This window comes from Canis lupus, chromosome 1 (assembly GCF_011100685.1).
Source record: "Canis lupus familiaris isolate Mischka breed German Shepherd chromosome 1, alternate assembly UU_Cfam_GSD_1.0, whole genome shotgun sequence".
Classification (NCBI taxonomy): Eukaryota; Metazoa; Chordata; class Mammalia; order Carnivora; family Canidae; genus Canis; species Canis lupus.
In genome coordinates this window covers 64,688,879-64,713,462 of record NC_049222.1, presented here as the reverse complement: position 1 = coordinate 64,713,462, position 24,584 = coordinate 64,688,879, and the positions used below count along the sequence as shown (strand labels likewise).

Below are 24,584 nucleotides of genomic sequence, written 5' to 3'. Positions count from 1 at the left end.
CTCCCCATTTGTTCAGTGGAGGTCGGGAGAAACGGAATACCTATTTCTTGGTAAAATATACATCAGGTATCCAGTGACCTCTTTTCTTTTGAGCTGTCCCACAACAAAAGTCTTATTTACACAGAAAATTTGAATGAGCAATGCAGAATTCACTAAAGATATCACAGGGGAAGCCAGGTGGGGATTTATAGCTTCTCCTGGGCAAACATCATTAGAGGCAGCAGCTCTGGTTCCAAGTCTCTCTCCCTCGGCCCTCAGGCATCTCCTTCCCTCCCGCGGTCTTTCTCTCTCTCTCTCTCTTTTTTTTTTTTTTGTCCCTGAAGGATTCAGTTTCTGTGTGCCCCTTCCACCCTGCGCCCCCAAGTTCCCCTGATCCCCTGCAGATCCCCCCTCACTCCCTTTTCCTTAAAACGTGCAACTTAGCTCTATCCCGGCTTCCGTATTTAGGTTGACACAGCCCGACTCCCAAGGTTCAGTATCATCTCCGAGATTTCACCATCAGGAATGACGCTGACCTTGGAGCAGTACTGAGACCCCTTACTATTGTCCTAGCACTTCTTGCATTTGGGGAGCTTTGATGATGAGTTAAAATACAATTTAAAAAAAAAACAACATTAATTTCTGGGGTGCCTGGGTGGCTCAGTGGTTGAGCATCTGTCTTGGGCTCAGGGCACGATCCCGGGTCCTGGAATCGAGTCCCCCATAGAGCTCCCCATCGGGAGCCTGTTTCTCCCTCTGCCTGTGTCTCTGCCTCTCTCTGGGTCTCTCATGAATAAATACATAAAATCTTTAAAAAAATTTTTTTAAACATTAATTTCTTATAAAACAACATTTATAATATTCACCTCCCCCCCCATCTCCACCTGCCAGGGTCACATATGATGGCATTTACTCAACACCATTCATTCATCGTTTCCCCCTAAGTATTTATGTAGCGTCATCCACGAATGAGTCCTTTTCTAGACACTGGTGATATGGCCATAAAGACCACAGTCGAAGTCTCTGACTGCACAGAACCTAATGCTCATTGGGAGAAAAAGAAAAGAATCGTGCATAATATAAAAGGCCACAGCGCTACAAAGAAAAATAAGGCAAAGTAAAGGAGATGGTAATGGGCCACGTTCACAAGTGCAATTTTCAGTGCAGTTGAAAATCTTGGGTCAGCAGCACCTGCTCAAATCATTATTATTACTATTATTATTATATTATATGTGTAAATATATACACACACATATGTATACTGCAAGTTTTCATTTGTGCCTTTTTTTTTAACATTAAAATGGCAAGAGCAGAAATCTACAGTTGTCATTAGAAGCTTTGCAGAAGATGGAGACATCTCAAACCCCACGCTGCTAAGCAACAGACACCAGGGTTTTCAGCGCCACCTTGCAGCGCACACAACCGTGTCCACGCTCCGCGCTCCTCTGGCTCCTGTGCTGCGGGCCTCGGCCTCCCGGCTATCAGACACCAGAAATAAGATCTGCCAACTGAGCAGACGAGTTCTGCGGCATCTTCTCCAAAGACTTATTAAATTGTTACGAGAGAAGCAAGGGGAAGATAAAAAAAAATTTTTTTTAACCTCTTCATCCTCAGATTGTGTCCAAAAAATGAATGTTGCTTTGAAGGTTGGCTATGTGCATTGTTAACCTTTCATCCAGGTAAATGCAGAAGGACCCAAAGAGCAACCATTTAAAATATTTATCATCCGTCAGTGCACTCTGGGGGGCAAAACTGATGCTTCCTTCAGAAAACAATTTCACACGTGGGCCAGATGTCCAGATTCTATCAACTTTGTATAGTTATTTCTATCTCCAACCTACTCATCTCTCCGAAGCTCCGGCAGGCTATTTTTAACTTTGTGGTAGGTGGTGTACAAAAATCCAGAGAGTTTTCCGGGAAAAGAATGCATGAAAGGTACGACACCTAATTACTACAACAAAAATAGGACGGTCAGCTCGCAGAGGAAGGACTGGGGCTCATTCACCTGTCACCCTACCGCCTCACGTGCATTGTGTCCGGTCATCCCAAAGCCCAAGGAGCGGCCACCACCTCCACCACTTAGTGGAGGAGCCAGCTAGCGGAGATGTGAGGGAGGCCAAGAGCACGTACCTAAGGAGTGACTGAAACGGAACATGAATCCCAATCCTTGTGGCCTAGGGTCCCTTTCTACGACAGAGCCTTTCTTTTCCTTGCATCTAGCTTATTCCTCTTGGCTTCTCCGCCATGGACCACAGGCCCTCTTCAGCCTGGAGAAGTACACAGTCACTGACTAAATGCAAAGTACCAAGCTCCAGGAGTAAAATTTCAGGGAATGACATTTGAGATTAAAAATGTTGATGATTGCAAACTTTCCCCATTGAAATGGGAGCAAACTTGCTTCAAGGAACAGCAGCTTAATACACGGCTACTTAGTTCATCAACCCACAAGAAGAGTCTTGCCTCCAGTCTGCCCAACCAAGTCTTATTAAAATAACATGAGCGAGGAGGGTATCACGCCATCATGTCTGTCATGTCCTATTGGCTAGAAGCAAGTCACAGGTCCTGTCTGAAATCTAGGGGGGAGGATTAGACACAGGTGGGAATACCAGAAGTTAGAAGTCCTGGGGTTATCTGAGGGTCTGTCCACCATAAACACCCTTTATGCACAGGCATGTGGATGGCCTAGTCCAGTGAGTTAGCAACGGAACCGGTATCGAGGAGTGTGCATCAGAATCATCTGGAAGGTATGCTAAAACACAGAGGGTCCTACCCCCAGGTTTCTAATGTAGTAGGTCTAGGGTGGGAATTTGCATTTCTAACAAGTTCCCAGGTAAAAGGGACGGTGCTGGTCAAGGGATCACACTTCAAGACCCTGTACCTCAGTTTGCATGTCCAAGCCCCTCCCACCGCCATCTCCCAGTCCCTCAGGATTAGGAATGTACATACTGGCAGCGTGGTCTGCCCATGGAAGGCACATGCAAGCCTGGTGATGCAACACGGAGGGCTCTTTGCACAGAGAATTCTGGGGGCCCAGGTATCCAGAGTACGGTCTAGAAGAGGAAGCGTGGGTTCTAGGTGGGCCTATGGACATACTCAGCAAGGCTCAGACAGACGAAGGCTACAACAGGACCCTCCAGAACTAATGGCTCAGGAAAGGGGTCAAGGATTATGAAGGGTCAGATTTTCCCCTACTTGCACAAGCAAGGAAATGGGCCTGCCAGTTTTCACAGATCTTGGCAGAAGACCCAAGACGCCTGGATCACAGGAAAGAGACAATTACTCACAGCCACAGCAGTAGCCATAGTAACATCACTGCATCAGCTCCTTGAGCCCTAATTCCAGAAGGGTGACAGGATGGGGGTCAGGTGTTGCCTGTTTACACAGCGGGGTGTGTTTTAGGGAAGGTAACACTGAGATTAGGAGGCCCTGCCTTCATACAGTGGCTGCTAGCAAGTCTGCCCAACTCCTGGTCCCGAGACACGGACTTGATCCTTAGTACCCTGGACGGTAAATCAATCTGCCCCTCGGGAGACAGCCTCTACTCTCCGAGGCTGCCTGCTACGCAAAACATCCCTGCAAAGACCGTGCAGAGAAAATTAGCTGTTAATGCCTTTGCTCAGAGGACCAGCGGTGCAGAACCTTGAGCAAGCTATAGAGAACTCTCTCCTGACAACAGGGGTCCAGGGGCCAGGTGCTGGCCAGAAGAGGAGCACCGCAAGTCAGCACGGTGTCTGAGGAGGAGTTTTTGAGGCAGATGGATCAGTAAATTAAGAGGCGCTGAAGACCAAGCAAAGGGAAATACCAAGGCGGGCGCTGGGACCTGCGCTCAGGGAAGTAACCGGGGGAGGAAGGGAAATCTAGATCACGAAGTAGCCTTCCTTCCAGCCAATGGGAGGACTCTGCTCGTTATTCTGAACAAAATGAGGAGTTATCACAGGGTTTCCGAGGGAGGAGTGGCATGGGACCAAAGGTTTTGGGAGGATCCCTCTGGTTACCATGTTGGGAATGGACTGGAGAGACAGGCCAGGGCCAAAGCAGGGAGACCAACTAGGAAACTCTTATGGAAACCAGATGAGAGGTGATGGTGGCCTGGGCCACGGCAGTGTCGACAGAGGGGTGGGAAACTGTTCAACTATTTGGAAGTGGAACTGGCATGACAGACTGGGGATGGGCTACAATCAGAACACCCCCCTCCCCCAAAACAAAAACCTCTTGGGCTTTGGGCTTCTGCCTTTGACACAGAGTTGCCATCCACGGACAAGGGGATAACCTTGGGAGAACCAACAATATGTTGGAGGAAGGAGACCAGAAGTTCAATGTCAGTCATGTAAGGTCCAGATACTTGTTAGGCTCACGCAGACGTATCAAGTGGGTAGTCTGAGGTTGAGGGGAATCAGAAAGAAGTTCGGGAGCTGGTAGTGTCTGGATGGAGTTTAGAAGTGTGAGTCCTGAAGAGCTCACAAGGGAGGGAAGTACAGACAGAAACACAAAGGAGACTGAGACTGGGCTTGGGGGCGGCGGTAGGAAGGGGGTCGATGGATGCCCTGGAACCCAAGAGAACAAAGCACTTCAAGGAGAAGCAGGGGGCATCTATGCAAAGTGGTGCTGGTAGGTCAACTAAGATGAGGACTGAGAAGTGATCACTGGATTTTTTTTTTTTTTTTAAGAGGGAGGGAGAGTCTGTTGAGTGACTCTTGGTTTCAGCTCAGGCCCCGATCTCAGGGTCCTGGGATCGGGCCCAGTCTCCGGTTCTAGGGTCTTTCCTCTCTGTCTCCCTGCTCGCTGCTTCATCCCCTGCTCACACTGGCACACGTGTGCACCTGTGCTCTCTCTCTCAAATAAATAAATATTTTTTTAAAAAAGATAAGGGGCGCCTGGGTGACCAGGGTCAGTTAAATGTCTGCCTTTGGTTCAGGTCACAAGGCTGGGGTCCTGGGATCCAGCCCCGAGTTGGGGTCCCTGCTCAGTGGAGAGCCTGCTTCTCCCTCTCCCTCTGCCTGCTGCTCCCCCTGCTTGTGCTCTGTCAGATAAATAAACAAAAATCTTAAAAAAGGAAAGATAAATCAAAACTGATTTTTTTTTAAAGAGGGAGAGCTGATTTTCTCTTTCTTCAACTCAACTGGAACCCAAATTCAAAGTTATTATGGGACCATCATGCCTCCATCAAATAGAATAGGTCCCATTACATTAATCTAAAATATTTATCTTCCCTCAGCCTTGGAAAAGGGACAAGTAGAAGAGACAAAGATGTAAGGAGGACACAGTCCAGGTCCGCAGCGTCAGGCACAGGGCATTGCCGGAGAGCAGAGGACATCGAGGTCCTCATGAATCAAACAGGACACTGGCACCAAGTTCTTTCTTTCCCAGAGCTCAGATGTCCACAGGAAGGTAGGTTTCATACCTGTACATGTCGTGAATTCCTGGATCAAAGTTCATAAAATGTGGGATGAAGACAAATGTAAATGCATTTTTACCCTTGTTAAAAAAGAGAGACAACACCAATGAAGTTGCTTTCACCAAGCCCCACACCAGCACGTCAGGACTTACTACCTCACCTAAATTGCATTTTCAGCCTCTTCCCCCAATATAACCTTTAACCAGTTAGTCTGGAGTTACACGTCAACGTGAGTGGGGTAATCGCCTGATGGACCTCTTCCGACCCCCACAGATGGGGAAGGTGACCTTGCCTGAACCGATCCACTCTTTGCTCGAAATGTCCTTTTTCCTCCCCCACCCCCTTATGTCTATAAAACCTTCCAAAGGCTTTTACACAGCCCCTTGGAGCCCCTCTCTACTCGCCAACTGGGATACAGCCTAATTCATGAAGTGTTGGAAACAGCCACTTACACCTTCAAATTTGCTCGGTTGAATTTTCTTTTATAACGGCCTCCGTGAGCAAAGGTCATCAAAAGTTGTATCTGGACCTAATCGTAAGATTGGGGGGATAGTGATGTGTAGAACAAAGGCAAAAAAGGAAAAAATTAAACTTCCTTACAACTTAGCACCCGTTGACGAGTATTTGGGACAGGCAGCGTGGCCTTCCTCCAGGGACTCAACTGCCTGCACCTTACCACCTGGCCAGAGGCAAATGACAACCTTAGCCTGATATTAGGCCAACTTCCAAGACCCTGGGCGTCTCCTTCAATGTATGAAAATCTCTTTGGAACCTTCCTTTATCTCTACCCACCCCACCACCAAGAGATGCTGTTAGCAATCGCCCTCCCAAGCACCCAGCCCACTGACACACATCTGAAGGGTCTCACGACTTAAGAGTTTACTAGAGAAGAGTAAACGAGACCCCTCAGGGCCCTGGAAACTCGCTTCCAAAGTCCTTAGAGACACTATCCCTGCTCCCTTCCAACTTGAGAGTATAAAATCAGCCACTCCTCACCACTCCAGTGCAGGGGTGGTGCACTTCCCATCTCTGTGCATTAATAAAACCTTTTTTTTTTTCTCTTTTTTTGGCAACAAAGACGTCTCAAGAGTTCCTTCTCGATTGTGAGCTCCTAGACTCCAACATCTCACGTCAATAGCAAGATAATAAAGGGTAGGTGCTGGACACCAGTGATCTGTGATGGGCTCAGAATTATTCCCTGAAGGCAGCAACCCCGTAACATCACCGACGAGGAGGACAAAGGCAAGAGGAATGTCTCGAAAATTAAATTTCCTCACAACCTGCAGCCCACTGACGAACCCCTGCGACAGGCTGAGCGGGACACCCCTCACGGATCCCACGGCCGCCTTCGTGATGTTGTTTCACCAGCGAGGACTACAAGCCACTTTAGCTCGACACAGGTCCAGACTTTGGGACCCTAGAGCTCCTCTTTGATGGGGAGAAATCCCTTTAGAGACCCGTTCTCTCTCTCGACTCTAAAGCATGCAATCGGCCACTCCTCGCCCACGTCCTGTCCTGTGCTACGATGAAAGCACCTTCGTGCACCATAAAATTCTTTCTTGACCACTGTGCTCGACGACCTGGCATCATCAATACCCATAAGAAGTTAAGTGGGGGAGCTGCTGGCAATACTGTGACCCCAATACTTTTCGAACGTATATCTGAATCTCTTTCCAGGTATCCGTTTGGCATCTGCTTACTGTTTACCCAATCCACCTCACTTTCTTTTTTTTCTATACAATACTTGCTTTTCAAATGTATTAGACTATTTATTAGTAAATGCGAGGCCTTCCTCTCTGGCGCCTACAAACACAAGTTTCTGGCCAGAGGGGCCAAGCTCTTCTCCAAGGTGCAAAAGGAATCTTGTCAAGTGCACGTGTGGGGTGTTGCCAGGAAGTAACCACCCACCTTCCCTCCCGCAGGTGGGCCCTAAGCCTCACATCTTCTGCATGCAGATTTTTCAAAATCGCAAGATCCCATTTCAAAAAATTTCTGATTGTGTGTTCTTATTTCCTCACATACTCTAAACTGTCACGGTGGGGGGAAAACAAAAAAACAAATGCAAGCCCTCATCTTCACCATATGCTTCCCTCCCTCTTTCAGGGACAGTGTCATCGAGAGTGGACTCTGGGAACCCGTGCAGCGAGCATCTCTTCAATGACTGGAACCCTGCCTGGTACCCAGTGGGCCCACGATTAATAGGTATTTTCCTTGCCAGTAATGTGCTTCCTGGACTGGGAAAAATGTGCAGAAGCGATAAGTCCTTGTAAAAGTCTTCCAATCTTTTGAAATAAACCTTGCAGGAAGCATGGATGTGTTGGAACTTCCAGGTGGGGCCCTGGGTGTCAAAAATGGAATAACAGGGACCAAGGACTGCACTTTGCTCGCAGGCCTGCTCTAATTCTTTTAAGTAAGGGGACCCCATCTTTCTGCGAGGGCTTCATGTAGAAATGAATCCCCCTTGGAAGCCAACATGTTGGAAAACAGGCAATTTTCTTTTCAGCTCTCATTATTGCTCCTTTCAGCTCATTCGTCTACAAGAGGGAAAATCAGAGAAAAAAACAAATATCCGATGGCTTGAGACTCAGAAATCAAAGAGATTTGAAGAGATCCCCTCCCACCACCCAAACTTTTTCTTTTGAATGAATCTGCTCCACGTTCCAGGGTCCTTCACGAGGCACTTGCTGGTGACCGACAAAAGAAATGTCTCATGGTAAGAAAAATGCATTTTGCCGTTTCCAAGGGGTTGCAGGATTCTCTATGTTAGATACACATCAGAAAAATGTACTTTGTAGGGTGCAAATAACCGCAGGTAAATTTGGAGAGGAAGCATAACATACGCATACATTTTCAGTGCGCGGCACGTTATCTGGCCATAGCACTAATAGCGAAGAGCCAGGTTTTTGTCTTTCGAGAACGAAGCGAGACATTGGCGACGGAAGGGTATCCTTGAATATTTGTGGTTGTATTTTGGGATTTCATTTCCTCTGCGTCAAAATGCAACGCATGTAAACTCGTGCTGTGAGAAACCATCTAAAATTTATCCTTCCTTGAGGACCCACAGCGTTCTTTTAGCCAACTCAGATTCATTTAATATGTTTCGCTGCCTTCCCTGGTGCATTAAGGATGACTCTTGATTTAATACACACATCTTAAATACATTGCATTTCTTAAATATTCCAACGAAAGGTAAAATGACGGGCTTGAACATCCACAGTCTGGGATCACCCTTTATGTGTTCTTTACTGCATCCTCAGTAAATCAAAGAGGTGGCTTCAGGGTGTTGGGGACACTCCAGACCCGCAGGAATAGTGAACATCTGCATACACGGAGAGCAAGCCAGGGGGAGGACTGAGGCTGATGCCCTCTTTTTGCCACTTGAGACCACAAAAATTTAGCATCGAAATCGCTACGGTAGCTCAAGGACAAGCCCACCGACTCTTCCTTTTTCCCTACCAGGTACCTGGTTAAGGTAGGCATTGCACTAATATGCTTGGGAGACAGCTAAATAAATGAAACATATTCACGCTAACACGTAATTACAATACTCATGAGACTAGAAAGAGCCTTACTTTTTGGGGTACTCATTGAGATTAGTCCTTTCAGCCAGCATCCGACTTTCTGGAAACGAGATGCACATCCTAACGTCTTTTATTTGTTCTGCAGTCCTGAGATCACTGATATGAAGGAACACCAAGGGCAGTATCATATATGAACCGTCCCACCTTTGAACTGGCTTTTCCTCGCAGCTAGTAATTAAAATTCTATAGTGGTTCTAAGAACCACATGGCTCGCGACTTAAGAGAATTCATCTTGAAAGCAGAACGAAAACAGCAAGTTGTTGATAGATGAGCACATCACCACCCCACCCGACTCCCACTCCCAGCTGGCCATATTATAATTTTTTTAAAAAAAATTATTTATTTATTCATGAGAGACACAAGAGAAATAGAGAGGCAGAGACATAGGCAGAGGGAGAAGCAGGCTCCATGCAGGAGCTGATGCGGGACTCGATCCCAGAACCCCAGGATCACACCCTGGGCCAAAGGCAGATGCTCAAGCACTGAGCCACCCAGGCACCCCTATGGGGCTTACACTTGCAGACCTCAGGAATTCCGGTCCTATTCTTTCAGACCTAGACCCTGCCCATATGTGGGATGGGCAGTGCCATTAAATCCTGCCCTTTAACACGCCCCCCCACAGACCATATGAATATGAAGCAAAATCTATTATTTGTAACTCTGCACACTGACTGCTCACGCGTGCCAATTTAAGGAGGTAGCACGGAACAGTGGTTAAAATCCCAGTGTATGAAGTCAAACTTCCAGATTTCAAATCCGGGCTCTAACACATCCAAGCTGTACGAACTGGGGAAAGTTGAGTAACTCCTCTGTCATTCAGCGTCCTTACTTGCAAAATGAAAAGAACACCATCTTCCTCAGGATTTCATTTTATTCATTAAATAACACAGTCTTTTAGCGTATAACATGGCATCTGGTGTTAAAAAAAAGAATCCCATTGGGGCACCTGGGTGGCTCAGCAGTTGACCGTCTGCCTTGGGCTCAGGCCGTGATCCCAGGGTCCTGGGATCGAGTCCCGCATCGGGCTCCCTGCAGGGAGCCTGCTTCTCCCTCTGCCTGTGTCTCTGCTTTTCTCTCTGTGTCTCTCATGAGTAAATAAATAAAATCTTAAAAAAAAGAACCCCACTAAAATATTACAGTTATTGTCGCCCCGCAATGTGAATGAGTTCTAGTATTCAGCAGTCTAGTATTCGAAAAAAATCCCATTGGGATGGGAATATGTAATCTCATCAGTTCTGTGTGCATTACCCATGGGGATGGCTCTTCTGAGCTATCCTCCCAGGAAAGATGACAAATTCATCTTTGTCTTCCGCTGGCATATGCTGTCCAGCACGTAACTGCGGAGCCGGTGTAGCGGTGAGGTGGTGAAGCTCATGCTCTGGACTCACGCAGACCTGGAGTTGAGTTTTTCCTTCCACACTTAATTTTTTCTGCCTTTAGTTTCCCTTCTACAAGAGGAGCTCAACGTAATGGTATCTATCCCACGGTGTTCCTGTAGGAATTCAACAAGGTAACGCACGCAAAGCGCCTGGTATATGCTACTAAGAGCTACAGCCAACATTTATATGGTACTTAGCCTGGGCCGGGAGCTGTTTTAAGCATCTTGCATGTATTTGCTCCTTAAATCCTCCATGCAGTCCTAACATAGAGGCACTATTATTATTCTCACTTAATGCATGGGAACCAAGGCCCAGAGAGACCTAGCAACTTGTTCAGGGTCATATTCACGATAAGCGACAATGACAAAATTAAGGGCAGTTTGCTCTGATTCTGGAATCTTAACCACCATCCCCTGTTGCCTCTCGGTAGTAGTAAGTGCTTGTCCAGTATTTGCGATTACTACAGTAATCAATAAATGCTTGTTGAAATGTTTAACAAATCAATATTTGCCGAAGCACTTACTTATTATTTACTGCATCTCACTAAGTAACAAACCTTGGGGATCCCTGGGTGGCGCAGCAGGTTTAGCGCCTGCCTTTGGCCCAGGGCGTGATCCTGGAGACCCGGGATCGAGTCCCACGTCGGGCTCCTGGTGCATGGAGCCTGCTTCTCCCTCTGCCTGTGTCTGCCCCTCTCTCTCTCTCTCTCTCTCTGTGTGTGACTATCATAAAAAAAAAAAAAAAAAAAAAAAAAACCTTGTCACAGGTCACAAAAATGGACTCTCTTGCGTACGCTTTTTTTTCAAGCAACTTCTCAGATCTGGCCACCCAAAGTTTTAAGAAAACAAGAAGTATATTGGGCAGACGATGTGAAAAAGGTTCCAATATACTCTAATTATCATTTCTATGATTCGATTTTATAAGAATTTTAATTAAAATAACAGTATAAGATATGCTGCAAATGACTGACTTTAATAATGAATACAATACTACCTATTTTAAAATTTTTATTTAGGGGCACCTGGGGGGCTCAGTGATTGAGCGTCTGCTTTTGGCTCAAGGGCGTGATCCCGGGGTCCTCGGATCGAGTCCCGATTTGGGCTCCCTGCATGGAGCCTCTGCCTCTCTCTCTCTCTCTCTCTCTCTGTATCTCTCATGAATAAATAAATAAAAATCTTTTTTTAAAAAATCATAAATCAAAAGATGTAACACCTACCTTGCATAGTTTGAGGTTTATGATTATTGTCCCTGAAATATACTAAACAAATCTTTTCCCTAAGTAATCTGATCCCTCCAACCTAAGAGACTTAACCTGTTGCCATTTGGCACAGAGAAGAGGGATTATTCTATTGTTTTCTAACAAAATAACTTACTTTGTTTATAAAGCAAGACTTTGTTTTTCATGCAATCTTAAGAAAACTGATATAAGTGTACTCAGTTTTCTACGGCTTCGTTCCTTGCCTCATTTTCTGTTCTGATCCATATTGTCATTCACCTGTTCCTAATTTCCATGATCTCGCTGTGTCTTTTATACGTGTATGAACTGCCACACGTTCTTGCTGGAACGAGGTGAGCGTAAATAAATGTCCTGTGAACCAAGTTACACAAGACGTTGTCGCTTGAATGGAACTTGCAAACAGGTCAGATTACTCTGACATTTATAACTTTACATCATTTACAGATTTCTGAGAATCTTCCTCAGTAGACTTACTATAAAAAATGTTACTGTAGTAGGCTGAATAATGACCCCCCCCCCCAAAGGTATCAGGTCCCAATCCTTGGAGCCTGTAAATGTTACTTCATGTGGGAAAGGGGTCTTTGCAGAGGTGATTATTTAAGATCTTGGGATATGGGGAGTCTCCTGGATTACCCAGGCGGGCTCTAAATGAATCACAAGCATTCTTATAAAAGACAGAGGGAGACCTGATAGAGAAGGCAATGAGACCCCCAAGGCCGAGGCTGCAGAGATGTGGCCGAGGAACACCGGCAGCCACCAGAACCTGGAAGACGCAAGGAATCCATTCTTAGAGCTTCCAGAGGAGCAAAGCCCTGCTGACAGTTTAACTGTGGTGCAGTGGTAGTGATCTTGGACTTCAGCCCTCAGAACGGTTGAGAATAAATTTCTATTGTTTTAAGCCAGTACATTTGTAGTAATTTGCTAGAGCGGTCACAGGAAACTTATACAATTTTTTAAAATCATTTTTTAGAGAGAGAGGGGCAGGAGAAGGAGAGAACCTCACAGCCCTGAGATCATGACCTGAGCTGAAATGAAGTTGGACGCTAAAGCAACTGAGTCACCCGGGTGCCCCGAAACTAACACAATTATTAATCTAAATATATATCAGTGTTAAGTGGACAGAAAATTTTCCTTTTCACATTAAAGACACTAAGAAAGACATGCACAAAGTTATTTCCTATTTCCTATTCCTAATGGAATACTGAACGGTAGTCTAAAAAGATCAGGAATTTTTATTTCAAAGGATTACCACAAGGTTTCACAAAAATGCCACATTCCTAACCAAAGTCTCTAATATACCAAGTTTATTAATGCAAAATTCTCTCGTGCCAGGAAAGCAACTGGGAATGGTGGCCTCCTGTGGGCTCGTCATTCCACATTGTCCTCCAGGAACTTCTCATAGAGAATCATTCAGTGCATAGCCCTGCCTCTTATGTTTTCTGTTCTGTCAACTTCCGAGAATGTCTTCTTATTTTGCTGGAAGTAATCTATTATTTTACAAAGTCTTAAGAACATATTTGCAGAATTTCACTCATGGAAAAGTTTCCGAAAGAACCTGCGGCTGCACTTATCGGGCTACGCGTACAAACCATGCAGGTCTTCTGGAAAGTACTAGGGAACATCCCAGTGGCAGTGCCGACTCAATCTCACTCAATTTTGCTTTTTTCTGGGTCAGGAGGCAACAAAACAAGCCACTCCCACACTGGATAATTCTAAAATAAACCGTGCCGATGATAGAAACTTGCACTTAGGAAACCACAGGAGTCTCTTCGAATCTAAGAGGCAATTCATTTGGCCAGAAACACGTGCCAAGTGGTAAGAACATTTTCCCCTCCGCATAAACCATTTGTGAAAAGTTTTCTTAAAGAACCTAATAGGTCTACTTCTTAAATGACCCCCCCCCCCCCCGCCAAAAAAAAAAAAAAAAGGCTGAAAATGAAGAACTCCAAGTACAGGGAAAATGAGGACTTAAGAGGCAAATATCATCCATCTGATTGCAAAAGTAGAGAATCAGAGTCAGCCTTGGTACCGTCATCCTACATACCTGTTCCAAGTTACCTGATTTTTCTCCCTAAGTCTTTCTTTCTTTCTTAAATCTGTTCTTTCTCCTCCTCCTGGCTGCCCATCACCCTAGCCCAAATCTCCCTAGGCAACTTCACTTGCCCTTTAAAACTTGGGCTCCCCACCCACTCAGATCCCACCCACTCCTAAGGGGAAGGGAAGAGTGGCCGAGGGGGTAGGGGACAGATAAATGGGGAGGTGGGTAAGTGGCAGGCTTTGAGTGGGAGTGGGGCACTCCCCGCATGTACCCCGCCTACCTGGCGGCACCAGGAATTCCCGCACCCTGCTGGCTTCCCCTCGGAAAAGGGGACTGAGAACCTCATGGGACCCCAGGGCCGAAGCCACTCAACCAGCGTGAAGCCCAAAGAACAGACACTTTGAGGGCAAAGTAAACCATCTTCGCTGTTTTGATGCTCGCCCACTGGGCCAGACTCAGGCTCTCGCTGAGCCACGCGGCCGCCTCCCTGGCATTGACACCGCGGCCACCTGACATTTTATTTATCAATAATTATCAAGTTCACGGCGGTCACTTCCTCTCCTATAAACCTCAGGAAGCAGGAGTCAAGTCTGTGTTTGCTCTCCCCAGCTCAGGACTCGGCAAAAGCAGAGAAAGCGCTGGAATATGTGTTAAGTCAACCTCCAAAGACGAGCCACCCCATGACCCCAGCGGGTCCCACCTGCAGCCTCGCTGTCTCCAACCTCAGTGAAGAACCGATGACCCGGGAGGCCTCGAAGCAGGCGCCCAGGCCCCGGAGATCGGCAGGTGACTGATCCCCGATGGGTCCCTAGTGGACACTCTGCAAATCATTCTAATGTGTGGGGCAGGCTGCAAGCCCCAGGGTTATTGCACCTGCTTCAGCCCAGGACTGAAGGCCTCCAGCCCCGCCGCTGCCTCAATTGATCCACAGCCCCCCACCCACCCTGGGTTGAATTCTCCCTTGGGGGGGGGGGGTGGAGGGGGGGATGGAGGGGGAATGGAGGGGGATGGAGGGGGATGGAGGGGGATGGAGGGGAGGATGGAGGAGGGGAGGGAGGAGGGGAGGGAGGGGGGATGGAGGGGGAGGGTCCAGGAAGCGGCCGCTCTGTGCGCAGAAACTTGGCTGATGGAACAAGCCGGGATGGTTCGGGATGGTTCGTCCTGTTCAGGCAACTGCAATCCTGGCAGCAAACCTGTTGGGTGGCTCCAGGCCCAGGTCCGGACCCAGCCAAGTCCTTCCCATTCAGGAAGCTTCCGCCCCTAGAGGGCGAAGCGCAGAGGATCCCGAACCTCTCTTGCCTTTATTTGTTTTTTTATTTTGTAAATGGGCTTTTACTTCTTTTAAGAGCCTTTGCAGAACGGCTCGCGGTGCGGGCGGCGCAGCGCTGAGGGGCTCCGGCCCGAGGGCCCCCCAGTCGCCGACTCGCGCCCGCAGCCGCAGTCCGCCCACCTGTGCCCCTCTCTGCACCTGCCCCCTCCTCCCACAGGCCCGCCGGGGCTCCCGGGCTGGTGCCGCGGGGCTGCCCCCTCCCCCCCCCCCCCGCCACCGCCTCTGGCTGCTGCAGCGACCCCGGGGCGCGGGGGGGACCCCGACCTGGGCAACCCGGGCCCACGCGGCTCTCGCTCGGAGGTCGGGGGCGGGCGACCATCGCGGCGGCGCGGGGGGGAGGCGGGGGCAGTGCCGGTGACCCCGGGGCGGAGGGGGGCGGCCTCGGGGCGGGGGGGGCGACCCCAGGGCGGAGAGGGGACCCGGGGCGGAGGGGGGCGGCCTCGGGGCGGGGGGGACTCCGGGGCGGAGGGGGGCGACCTCGGGGCGGGGGGGGGCGACCCCAGGGCGGAGAGGGGACCCGGGGCGGAGGGGGGCGGCCTCGGGGTGAGGGGGCGACCTCGGGGCGGGGGGTACCCCGGGGCGGGGGGGGACCCAAGGGCGGAGGGGGGACCCCGGGGCGGAGGGGGGCGGCCTCGGGGCGAGGGTGCGACCTCGGGGCAGGGGGTACCCCGGGGCGGGGGGGCGACCCAAGGGCGGAGGGGGGACCCCGGGGTGGGGAGGGCCCTGGGGCGACCTCGGGGCGGGGGGGGCGACCCCGGGTCGGAGGGGGACCCCAGGGCGGAGGGGGGGCGACCTCGGGACGGAGGGGGACCCCGGGCGGGTAGGACCCCGGGGTAGGGGGAGTCCCGGGTCTCCGCGGAGGCTCCAGCCAACTTGGGCCGGGACGCTCCCCCGCTCCCCCCAACCCCCCCCCCCCCCCCAGGCCGGGGCCCCGTCGCCGACCCCGGACGCCGCACAACAGGTCCCGGGGCCGCGAGGCCGGGCGGGCGCGCTCTGCCAGCGGGGCCCCAGGTCGCCCCCAGCCCGGGGCGCGGGGCGCGGGGCGCGGGGCGGGGGGCGCGGAGTTGCGGGCGCGGGGACACTCACCTCGAGCCTGCGCCTCCATCGTGGCCGCCTCCGACTCCGCGGCGCGGGCGCTTCCCGAGGAGCCGGCGGCGGCGCCCGAGCCCAGGGAGCAGCTGGCCCCGCCGCGCCCGCCCGCCCCCGCCCTCCCCCTGCGCGCTCGCGGGCGCCCGCGTGGACCCGGTGGGGGCCGGCCCGGCGGTTCCCCGGCGCCCAGCCCGCCGCCCGGCCACGCGGGGAGCCCGGCGCCACCTGCCGGCCGCTCCGCGCGCGACGCCGCCCGCGCCCACTCGGGCCAAGCCGCGCTCAGCCCTGCAGGTGCGCGACCCGCGCCCCCGCGCCCCGGGCACCCCGCGCCCCCCGAGGCCTGGGCGCCCCCACCTTCCCCGCGCCCCGGGCACCCCGCGCCCCCCGAGGCCTGGGCGCCCCCACCTTCCCCGCGCCCCGGGCACCTCCGCGCCCTCCGCGCCCCCCTCCCCCCGGCGCCCCCGGGCACCTCCCGCGCCTCCTGCGCCCCCCACGCTGCCCCCGCACCCCCCGCACCCTTGGCCCTCTGCTCCCCCCGCGCCCCGGGCACCCCCGCCCCGGGTGGTAGCAGGAACCGTGTCTTTACAGCCCTGAGCTGTCACTCCCGGTAGGAAAGCGGCGTCTGGCTCCTGGGCTCCTGGGACCCGCCGCGCCCCGTTTGTGTCCAGCGACCAACACGGAGCCTTGTCTTCCGCGGCTTCTGCTCAGAGCGCCCTTGTCCATGCTCCGTGGACCCGCGGGCTCGGGGCGCAGGCCACGCCTTAGAACCGACCCCCGGGATCCCCGGGTGCCTCAGTGCTTGAGCTGCCCTCGGCCCAGGGCGTGACCCCGGGGTCCCGGGATCGAGTTCCGCATGGGGCTCCCTGCGTGGAGCCTGCTTCTCCCTCTGCCTGTGTCCCTGCCCCTCTCTCTCTCTCTCTCTCTGTGTCTCTCATGAATAAATAAATAAAATCTTTAAATATATATAGAGAGAAAAAAAAAAAAAGAACTGACCCCCCAGGGAAACCTATTAAGCTGATTTAACTGAACAGCATTTCACAGGAGCCATTTTTCAAACAGCAAAATCAGCTCACTCCCCCCATAAAAGCACCAAAAAACGGTGTGCCTGCGGCCTGTGCAAGAGCGCCTGTGCGCGTGGGGCTGAAGCAAGGGAGGGCTCTGCCCTGCGTGGCCCCGGCCTCTGCCGCCCAGGCCTGTGCAGGCGGTGAAAGCCCTGCACCCATCTTACTGTCACAAATTAATCTTAATCATGAGGCAAATCCACAGACGTGAAGTCCGCACATACTAAGCATTAAGGCTGTGCGTATTTTCTAATTCGAAACCGATAAGCCGTTCCTGTAGGTCGATGATGAAGCAGTCACATTTTCAGAGAAAAGACTGCACACTGGCAGCTGTGTTGCACGCCCGGCCTGGCAGTGTGAGCAGGACAGACGGCGGGGAAGAAGTGTCAGCTCACGTCTGGCCTTTTCGGGTCTTCCTTTGGGCCTCAGGAACCTCTCTTCACATCTCCACAATCTCCATCTGTAAAACGAAAAATCTTTTTCAGATTTTTTTTCCTCCAGGAAATAGATCTTGAAGTCCGTCAGGGCTAAGAATGTGTCCTATACCAACCCCTCCCCGTTTCCTGCCGAAAAGTATTGTGCAGATTCATAGCTCACAGAAGATTTATCGGGGTGCCTGGGTGGCTGAGTCAGGCAAGTGTCTGACTCTCGATTTCGGCCCAGGTCATGATCTCAGGGCTGAGAGATCGAGCCCCAAGAGGGGTTCTCTGCTGCCTGCGAAGCCTCCTCACAATTCTCTCTCTCCCTCTGCCCCCCCACCCCCCTCTCTTACTCTCTAGCTCACTCTCTCTAAAAAAAAAAAAAAAAGTGTATTGAATAAGCAACTCGCTAGTAGGTTCTATTTCCTCCATGCTCAAGTTACTGTGAAAGTACAGACTAATAGACACAGAGTCTTACATTTTTACTTGGAAAAAGGTACACTCATGACTTCGTGGCACATGTATAAATATGTCATTGTCTTTCGTTTGTTAAAAAGCCTCTGGTCTGTAATTGTCGACACAAAAATCGCTCTACGGAACGCCAAGCACAGGCTTCTGGTGATAAGTGACCCTGGATGCAGCTAGTAATCAGCACCACTGATTAAATCACTTTTAGGGTCCATCCGGTTGTTCTGGTCCTCTCTACCCTAGAAATTAAGCACCAAGTTAGGATGACTTCCAATTGTGACGTGGAGCTTTTTCAAAAGCTTGGGTCACCTAACCTTCATCTAAGTTGGGAGTCATTTTTCTGATTCACCAGATTGGAAGCTACTACCCGCTTAATGTCTTTTACCACGTTCATGATCATAACATATTAATAGTTGTTCAGAAATACTTATTGAATATATTCTCCGTGCCAGGGACTGTGCTAGAGGCTAAGGGGACGGGTCAAGGACACGCTCCCTCTTCCCCAGGGAGCTCATGGTCTGGTGAGAAGGGGAGACAGATACCTTGGAATGCAGGGCCGGGTGGTGAGTGGCGAGCCAGAGGTCAGCCAGTGTGCTTGTAGGCGGTGAGGAAGTTCCCCCAACTCCGGCCGTGGGGAGACGGAGGAAGGTGAGGATGTTTGCGCCAGCGGTGTCTCGAAGGATGAAAGAATGAACGGGCTGGGCTGTGCTAGCCCCCAAGTAATGGCTTAGCCAAGGGACAGTATGGCTTGTCCTTCCATTTCCTTGTCACTTGTGATGGTGAATTTTCTTAACTCCCTTAAAATTTAGCGAAACAGCCATCCTGACTCTTGTTGCCGACCTCTGGTAGCTCTCCCGCATGGGACACAACGGGTGGGTGTTGGATTAAGCCAGTGACTAGCTGGCCTGCCCTTCCAGAATTGAATCTTTCTGCTGACTCGCTGGGGGGTCTCAAATGTCCAAAGGGAAGCCGCCTTCAGCAGTCCTTGCCTGATCCAGTTCTGGTCCCCTGTTGCCTAAGACGCTGAGGGGGCCCTTGGGCGGTGGAGGAGGAGGGAGGAAGAAAGGACAGATGGAGTGTGCCCCTCTGGCTCGTGCCCCTTACCACTTACTACTCTGGAGGAGAACGTGGGCTTTGGGGCGCCCTTTCTTAGACCTTTGCCCTGGAAATTACTCGCTGTGTAACCCGCAGCAAGCTTCTTAGCCTCTCTGTGCCTGGGCATCTGCATTTTGCGGCAGGACGCTATATGAGCTGTTCATTGATACCTTCTTTCCCTCCCAGCCCCCTGGGCCTCTGTGTTTCTAGAGCAGTGCTTCCCACCCTCTTGTGCACCGTCGCCACTTGAGGGGTTCCTACGCATTTCTAAGAGCCAGGCCTTGCTCCCCAGATACTCTGATTTATTTTCTGAAAAGCTGTCTAGGTAATATTAATATGCTTCCAAGATTGAGAATGGCCGTTTTAGAAAATGCCCATGGCGCAAAGATGAAAGGTACGAAATTCGTAGCTTTTAAATTTAAAAAGTTGCCACCCCGCTCAACAGAAAATGATGAAAAAGAAATGTGAGCAAGCAGAGTAAGGACTTTTTTCCTTTTTTTTTTTTCTTTTTTCTTTTTTCCCCTGCTTCCTGCTTCCAGGGGAACTGGGGAGGGAAGAGAAGTTCGACGGAGAGTTTCGACCCGGCTGTGTCTTCCCTTCCCTTCCCTACGCTCATCAGAGCAAGGAAGGCCGGCCTTGAAATCCGATGGCCACATAGTGTGAGAAGTGTTAGGAACAGAGTGGGTGTCACTTTGAACTTCCAACCCCCCCCCCCCAGTGGTATAGGAAGACCCCTCGGGGTCCCCGTGAGTGCCTTGTGGGGTGTGAATATTCTTGAATATATCCAGTAAGTACTTCTGAACGTGCGTTGGGGGAGAGAGAACTAGCTAGTGAGCCACCATTCCCAGGAGACTGGAGAGACAGAGACTCTGCAAACGAAGGAAGCAGTGCAGCCAAATCCCCGTGGAAGGTTCTAGGGCTGCCCTGGGGAGAGGCAGGGGCTGTGTGGGGGCTCTGCCTGCCGGAGGAGCGCTGGCGGCCCCTCATCGTGCTGCCCCAGGCCTCAGGGGGGCTGCCCTGTGGCTCCCACGCTGGTCCACCTGCCAGGGCTTGGCCGTGGAAGCCACTGGAAATGAGCGGGTCCTTGCCAGGACCCCTGAAGCAGGGAGCCAAGAAGTGAACCTCAGAGGAGTGCGGCCTGAGGCCATCGGCCAGGGGCCACCGGGGACGGGGCAGCCTCACCCGCTGAAGTCTAGAGTCACTGAGCTGTGGGTCGTCCTGTCCGTCCCCACCGCACACTCTGCGAAGAGGAGCTGGTTCCTGGAAGACAGGAGGGCCAGCACATCAGACCAGCTTTTCCCCTGTAACTCTCCAACACAGGAGGGGGGGGGGGGGTCCAAGAAGGGCTGAGAGGGGGGAGAAGAGGTTTACTTAGAGACTCAGAAGAAGAGAAGATCATGTAGCAACATAGGAGCGCTCTGGTCGCTGCAGCTAACGGAGAGGAAGGAACCAGAACCAGCTGCCCGTAAGGGAGCCTTCTCCAAGCCAGTTGAGGGAAAAGCACAAACATTTTGTGTTTATCCTTCAAAAACCTTGTTACCCCTCAATAAATCGCTTACGCCATATAAAATTCTTCGCAGAAACCTGTTGGACGCATCTGCTTTTTTCCAAGTTCCTCCAGGATTTCCGGAGACAGGCCCTGGAGCCCTAAGCTATGCGTGGACGCTCAGAGGATCCAGATGCTTCTTCTTCGTTATGAAGGGGCCTATCCTCTCCGGTTCCTCCACACGTGAATACTAAAGCTCACTCCCGAGGCCTTTACAACTTTAAAATGGACTCAGTTTTAAATAGCGATCTCTAAAACACCCCGAAACGTATTAGTTTTCTAAGATCTCAGCGCAGGGCTTGTCACCCGCGGCACGGCTGACACTTGGTGACCCACTTTGTTGGGTTGGAAGGTGCATAGGAGCATCGTTGGCCTCCCCTCGCTGGATGCCAGCAGCGACTCCTCAGTGGTGACTACGGAGCGTGGCTCCAGAAGATGCCGATTTTCTCCTCCAAAGTCATCCCCAGAGGAGAACCATGGCATCAACTCTCCCTTGAAGATGCAGAATCATCCTGAATAAAAGTGATTGCCCCGCGTGGTACAGTGAGGCCTACAGTACAGCTCTGCCCCCAGGCTTCACCAGGAAGGGGCTTTGCCCATCATTTCTACAAAGAAATGTCTTGTCTCTTTCCGTCCATCAGTCATTCCTGATTTACTGCCTAAACAGATGCATTGTCTGAGAAAGGACTGAGAGGGCTTTTACCTTATTCCTAAGGAGAAAGAAGAACAGGAGAAGGCAGGAGGAATGATGTGCTTATTGCCCTGTAACTCTGTACAAGGAAAGTACTAGAAGGTTTTGTTTATTTTTAAGGTTAAACCAATCCATTATCAGTTCTGCCCAATGATACCTTTTTTTTTTTTAAGATTTTATTCATTTATTCATAAGAGACCCAGAGAGAGGCAGAGACACAGACAGAGGGAGAAGCAGGCTCCCTGCGGGAAGCCTGATGTGGGACTCGATCCCAGGACCCTGGGATCACACCCTAAGCCCAAGGCAGACGCTCAACCACTGAGCCACCCAGGCGTCCCCCAATGATACACTTGACCTTCGAGTGACAGTGTTTTGAGCCCAAACTCTTTTCCTGAGAGAGGGGCATCAAAGAGGATTGGGAAGACGTTACTTATGTGGGCCTTCAGGCTGGACTGAGACCATCGGACACAGGAATCGAGAGCATAGAAACAAGCCTAGGCCTGCACCAGTCATCTTGTCATTAGCACGTGGCTTTCATAGGTTCCAGAACCTATAGTTTGCAAAATTGGCTCTTTTCAGGCTGCTTGCATTACTTTGGTTTACCTTTGGGTATTTTTTCCTGCTTAGCATGGAGTATGTTTCCTTTCGGAAACGTTCGACTCTTTCAGTAGCACTAAGGGAAGAAAGAAAAGCAAAGTGCTGTCAGCAGGGCTAGACCAGCACAGCACTTGGTGGGCGTGATGGAGACAAGAGAACTCCAAGAGAGACGCACAAAGGGTCAGGAAGAGAAGCTGAAGGCCTCTACCATGCAGCCAATTCCCTCACCACTCGGTTTGCTCGTTCTTTCGAAGATTCTTGACTTATTTATTCAAAAGTGCAATTTCTTTCCAGCTCGCTGGTGAGTAGAGGGCTCTGGCGGTTAGCGGCGGTGCTTCTAGAGGCTGCCCTCGTGGAGCCTGACCTCTAGATCAGTGGGTATTGCCACACCATTCTCATTCAAGAACAACAGGAAGTCAGGTGCTCTCCAATTCTTTTTCAGACACAATGTGCACCCCTGGCTTCATTGTGTATGAGTGACATTGAAAAATTAGAGAAAGGTTAAGTAGAACCTCCCCAAGATTATTGATAAGGTCCTCAGGGATAGTGCAAAGAGCCAGGAGGCTCATTTATTTTGGTAAGCAGAAGTCGGGGTGATGTCTTGACAGCACACGCATCCATCGTCCGCAGTTCTGGGATAGATGACAAGCGGCAATGCAAAAGGCAAAGGAGTGTTTGTTGAGTGGCCACAACAGTGATTTTCCAAGACGTCAAAGTGACTTTCACACTGGGAACTAATCTAAACTGGGTCGTAAGTAAATAGGATAGACAATACAAATTCATCATAACAACTATGCTGGAGGTCGATAACAACCCACCACCATAAGCTGTGTTATACCAGTTTAGGCCCAGGTCAAGGACGTGCCTGGTAGGTACGCGTGTCTCAACGGAGATCCAGTCAGAAAGCTCTGCGAGGGATGTGAGTAAGTGAACAATGTTATTGGCAATCTATAAAATGGGCTGAAACGACTTAAACTTGAATTTGAAGAAAGGCGTATTGCACAACATTCTCACGTATCTGTGGAGGAAGGAGAAAATAAACCCATTTTCAAAAGGATCATTTTGAAACTCCATAAATATCAATTCCTCGAATATTCTGATATTTTAATATTTAATATTCTAATATTTGGGATGCCTGGGTGGCTCAGCAGTTATGCATCTGCTTCCGGCTTAGGGTGTGATCCCAGGGTCCCGGAATCAAGTCCCACATCGGGCTCCCTGCATGGAGCCTGCTTCTCCCTCTGCCCATGTCTCTGCCCCTCTCTGTGTCTCTCATGAGTAAATAAATAAAATCTTTTTAAAAATACTCCAATATTTACACTTTTAAATGAAGGCCACCAGGGAAAATGTGCTTACAGAATTGTGCAGAGAAAAAAAACATTTTCATGAGATCTTTCTTAGAAGTTCTCGTTTTTTGGTAGGTAGTCCTCCTCATATGGGAGAGGAAATCTATTTCTCTAGAGAACTTTCCTGCAATAAGTTGAAGCAAATTGTATGGGAAAAATTAGTAAGTTAAACACATCCTATGTGGTATTAAGTCATAACTAACTCAGGAATTATCTACGTTTTACATTTACTAATTCCAGTCAAGCACATATTCTAGGTTTAAAAAAAATCTGTAAATTTTATCTTATTTTAAAAGATTTTATTTATTTATTTATTTATTTATTTATTTATTTTAGAGAGGGGAAGGGAGAGAGCATGCACAAGGGCAGGGCCAGAGAGAGGGAGGAGGGAGAGAATCTCAAGCAAACTCCACACTGAGCTGCAAGCCCCATCCATGCAGGGCTTGAAGCTGGATCTTACCACCCTGAGATCATGACCTAAGCCGAATCCAAGAGTCCAAAACTTAACTGACTGAGCCATCCAGGTGCCCCTGTACGTTTTATTTTATTGCTCATGGATACAGAATTGTTATAAGTTAATCTCATAAGTGAAAAAAGTTGTTTAAGCATAAAATAATCCTGTTTTATTGTGAAAATCTGTGAAATGGTTTTTGGTACATTTTTAAAAGTTCATCTTTAAAATTAAAAAAAAAAATCCAAGAATTTTTATCATTTTTCTTAAGGTTCTGATGAGGAGGAACTTTGAAAATTTCAACTAATACATTTTTTTCACCTCATGCATCAAAATTAATTCTGTGGAAACTAAAATACCAAAATTTTTTAAGCTAAGAAAGACTAGAAGAGGGTGACTGGGTGGCTCAGTCAGTTAGGCATCTGCCTTTGGCTCAGGTTGTAATCTCAGGGTTTTGGGATTGAGTTGCACGCTCAGCAGGGAGCCTACTTCTCCCTCTGCCTCTGCTCCTTCCTGCTGCTTGTGCTCTCTCTCACTCTCTATCTCAAATAAATAAAATCTTAAAAAAAAAGAAAAACTAGAAGAAAATATAACTGACTACTCATTAACTTTTAAGGTTTGTGGAGTACTTTCAAAGGTTAGATGTGAAAGAAATTATAAGGAAAAAGAGGAACATATTTGGCTTCAAAAATTAAAACTTCTAATCATCAAAATAAGCCAAATTAGCAAGTTGGAAATTAACAAGGACAATAGGAAAAGGTATGAACTTTCTAGACTTGAAAAGATCTATATATCTATAACCTCGATACCAAAACACAACAGGACAGTCCTAGGAAAGAAAATTATGCAAAATTATTACTATTAATGTAAAAGTTCTAAATA

General features: G+C 49.7%; 1 protein-coding gene across 15 annotated transcripts in view; it reads right to left on the bottom strand.

The window, feature by feature from the left end:
• Positions 1 to 16,138, bottom strand: part of TPD52L1 (TPD52 like 1) — a 96,787-nt gene extending 80,649 nt beyond the window's left edge. For all 15 annotated transcript variants that reach the window (XM_038526703.1, XM_038526704.1, XM_038526706.1 and 12 more), the window contains exon 1: positions 16,026 to 16,138. In XM_038526703.1, the coding sequence (XP_038382631.1) occupies positions 16,026 to 16,044 (19 nt within the window). In that variant the 5' untranslated portion in view covers positions 16,045 to 16,138. The remainder of the gene's footprint in view (positions 1 to 16,025) is intronic.
• Positions 16,139 to 24,584: the final 8,446 nt, after the last annotated feature.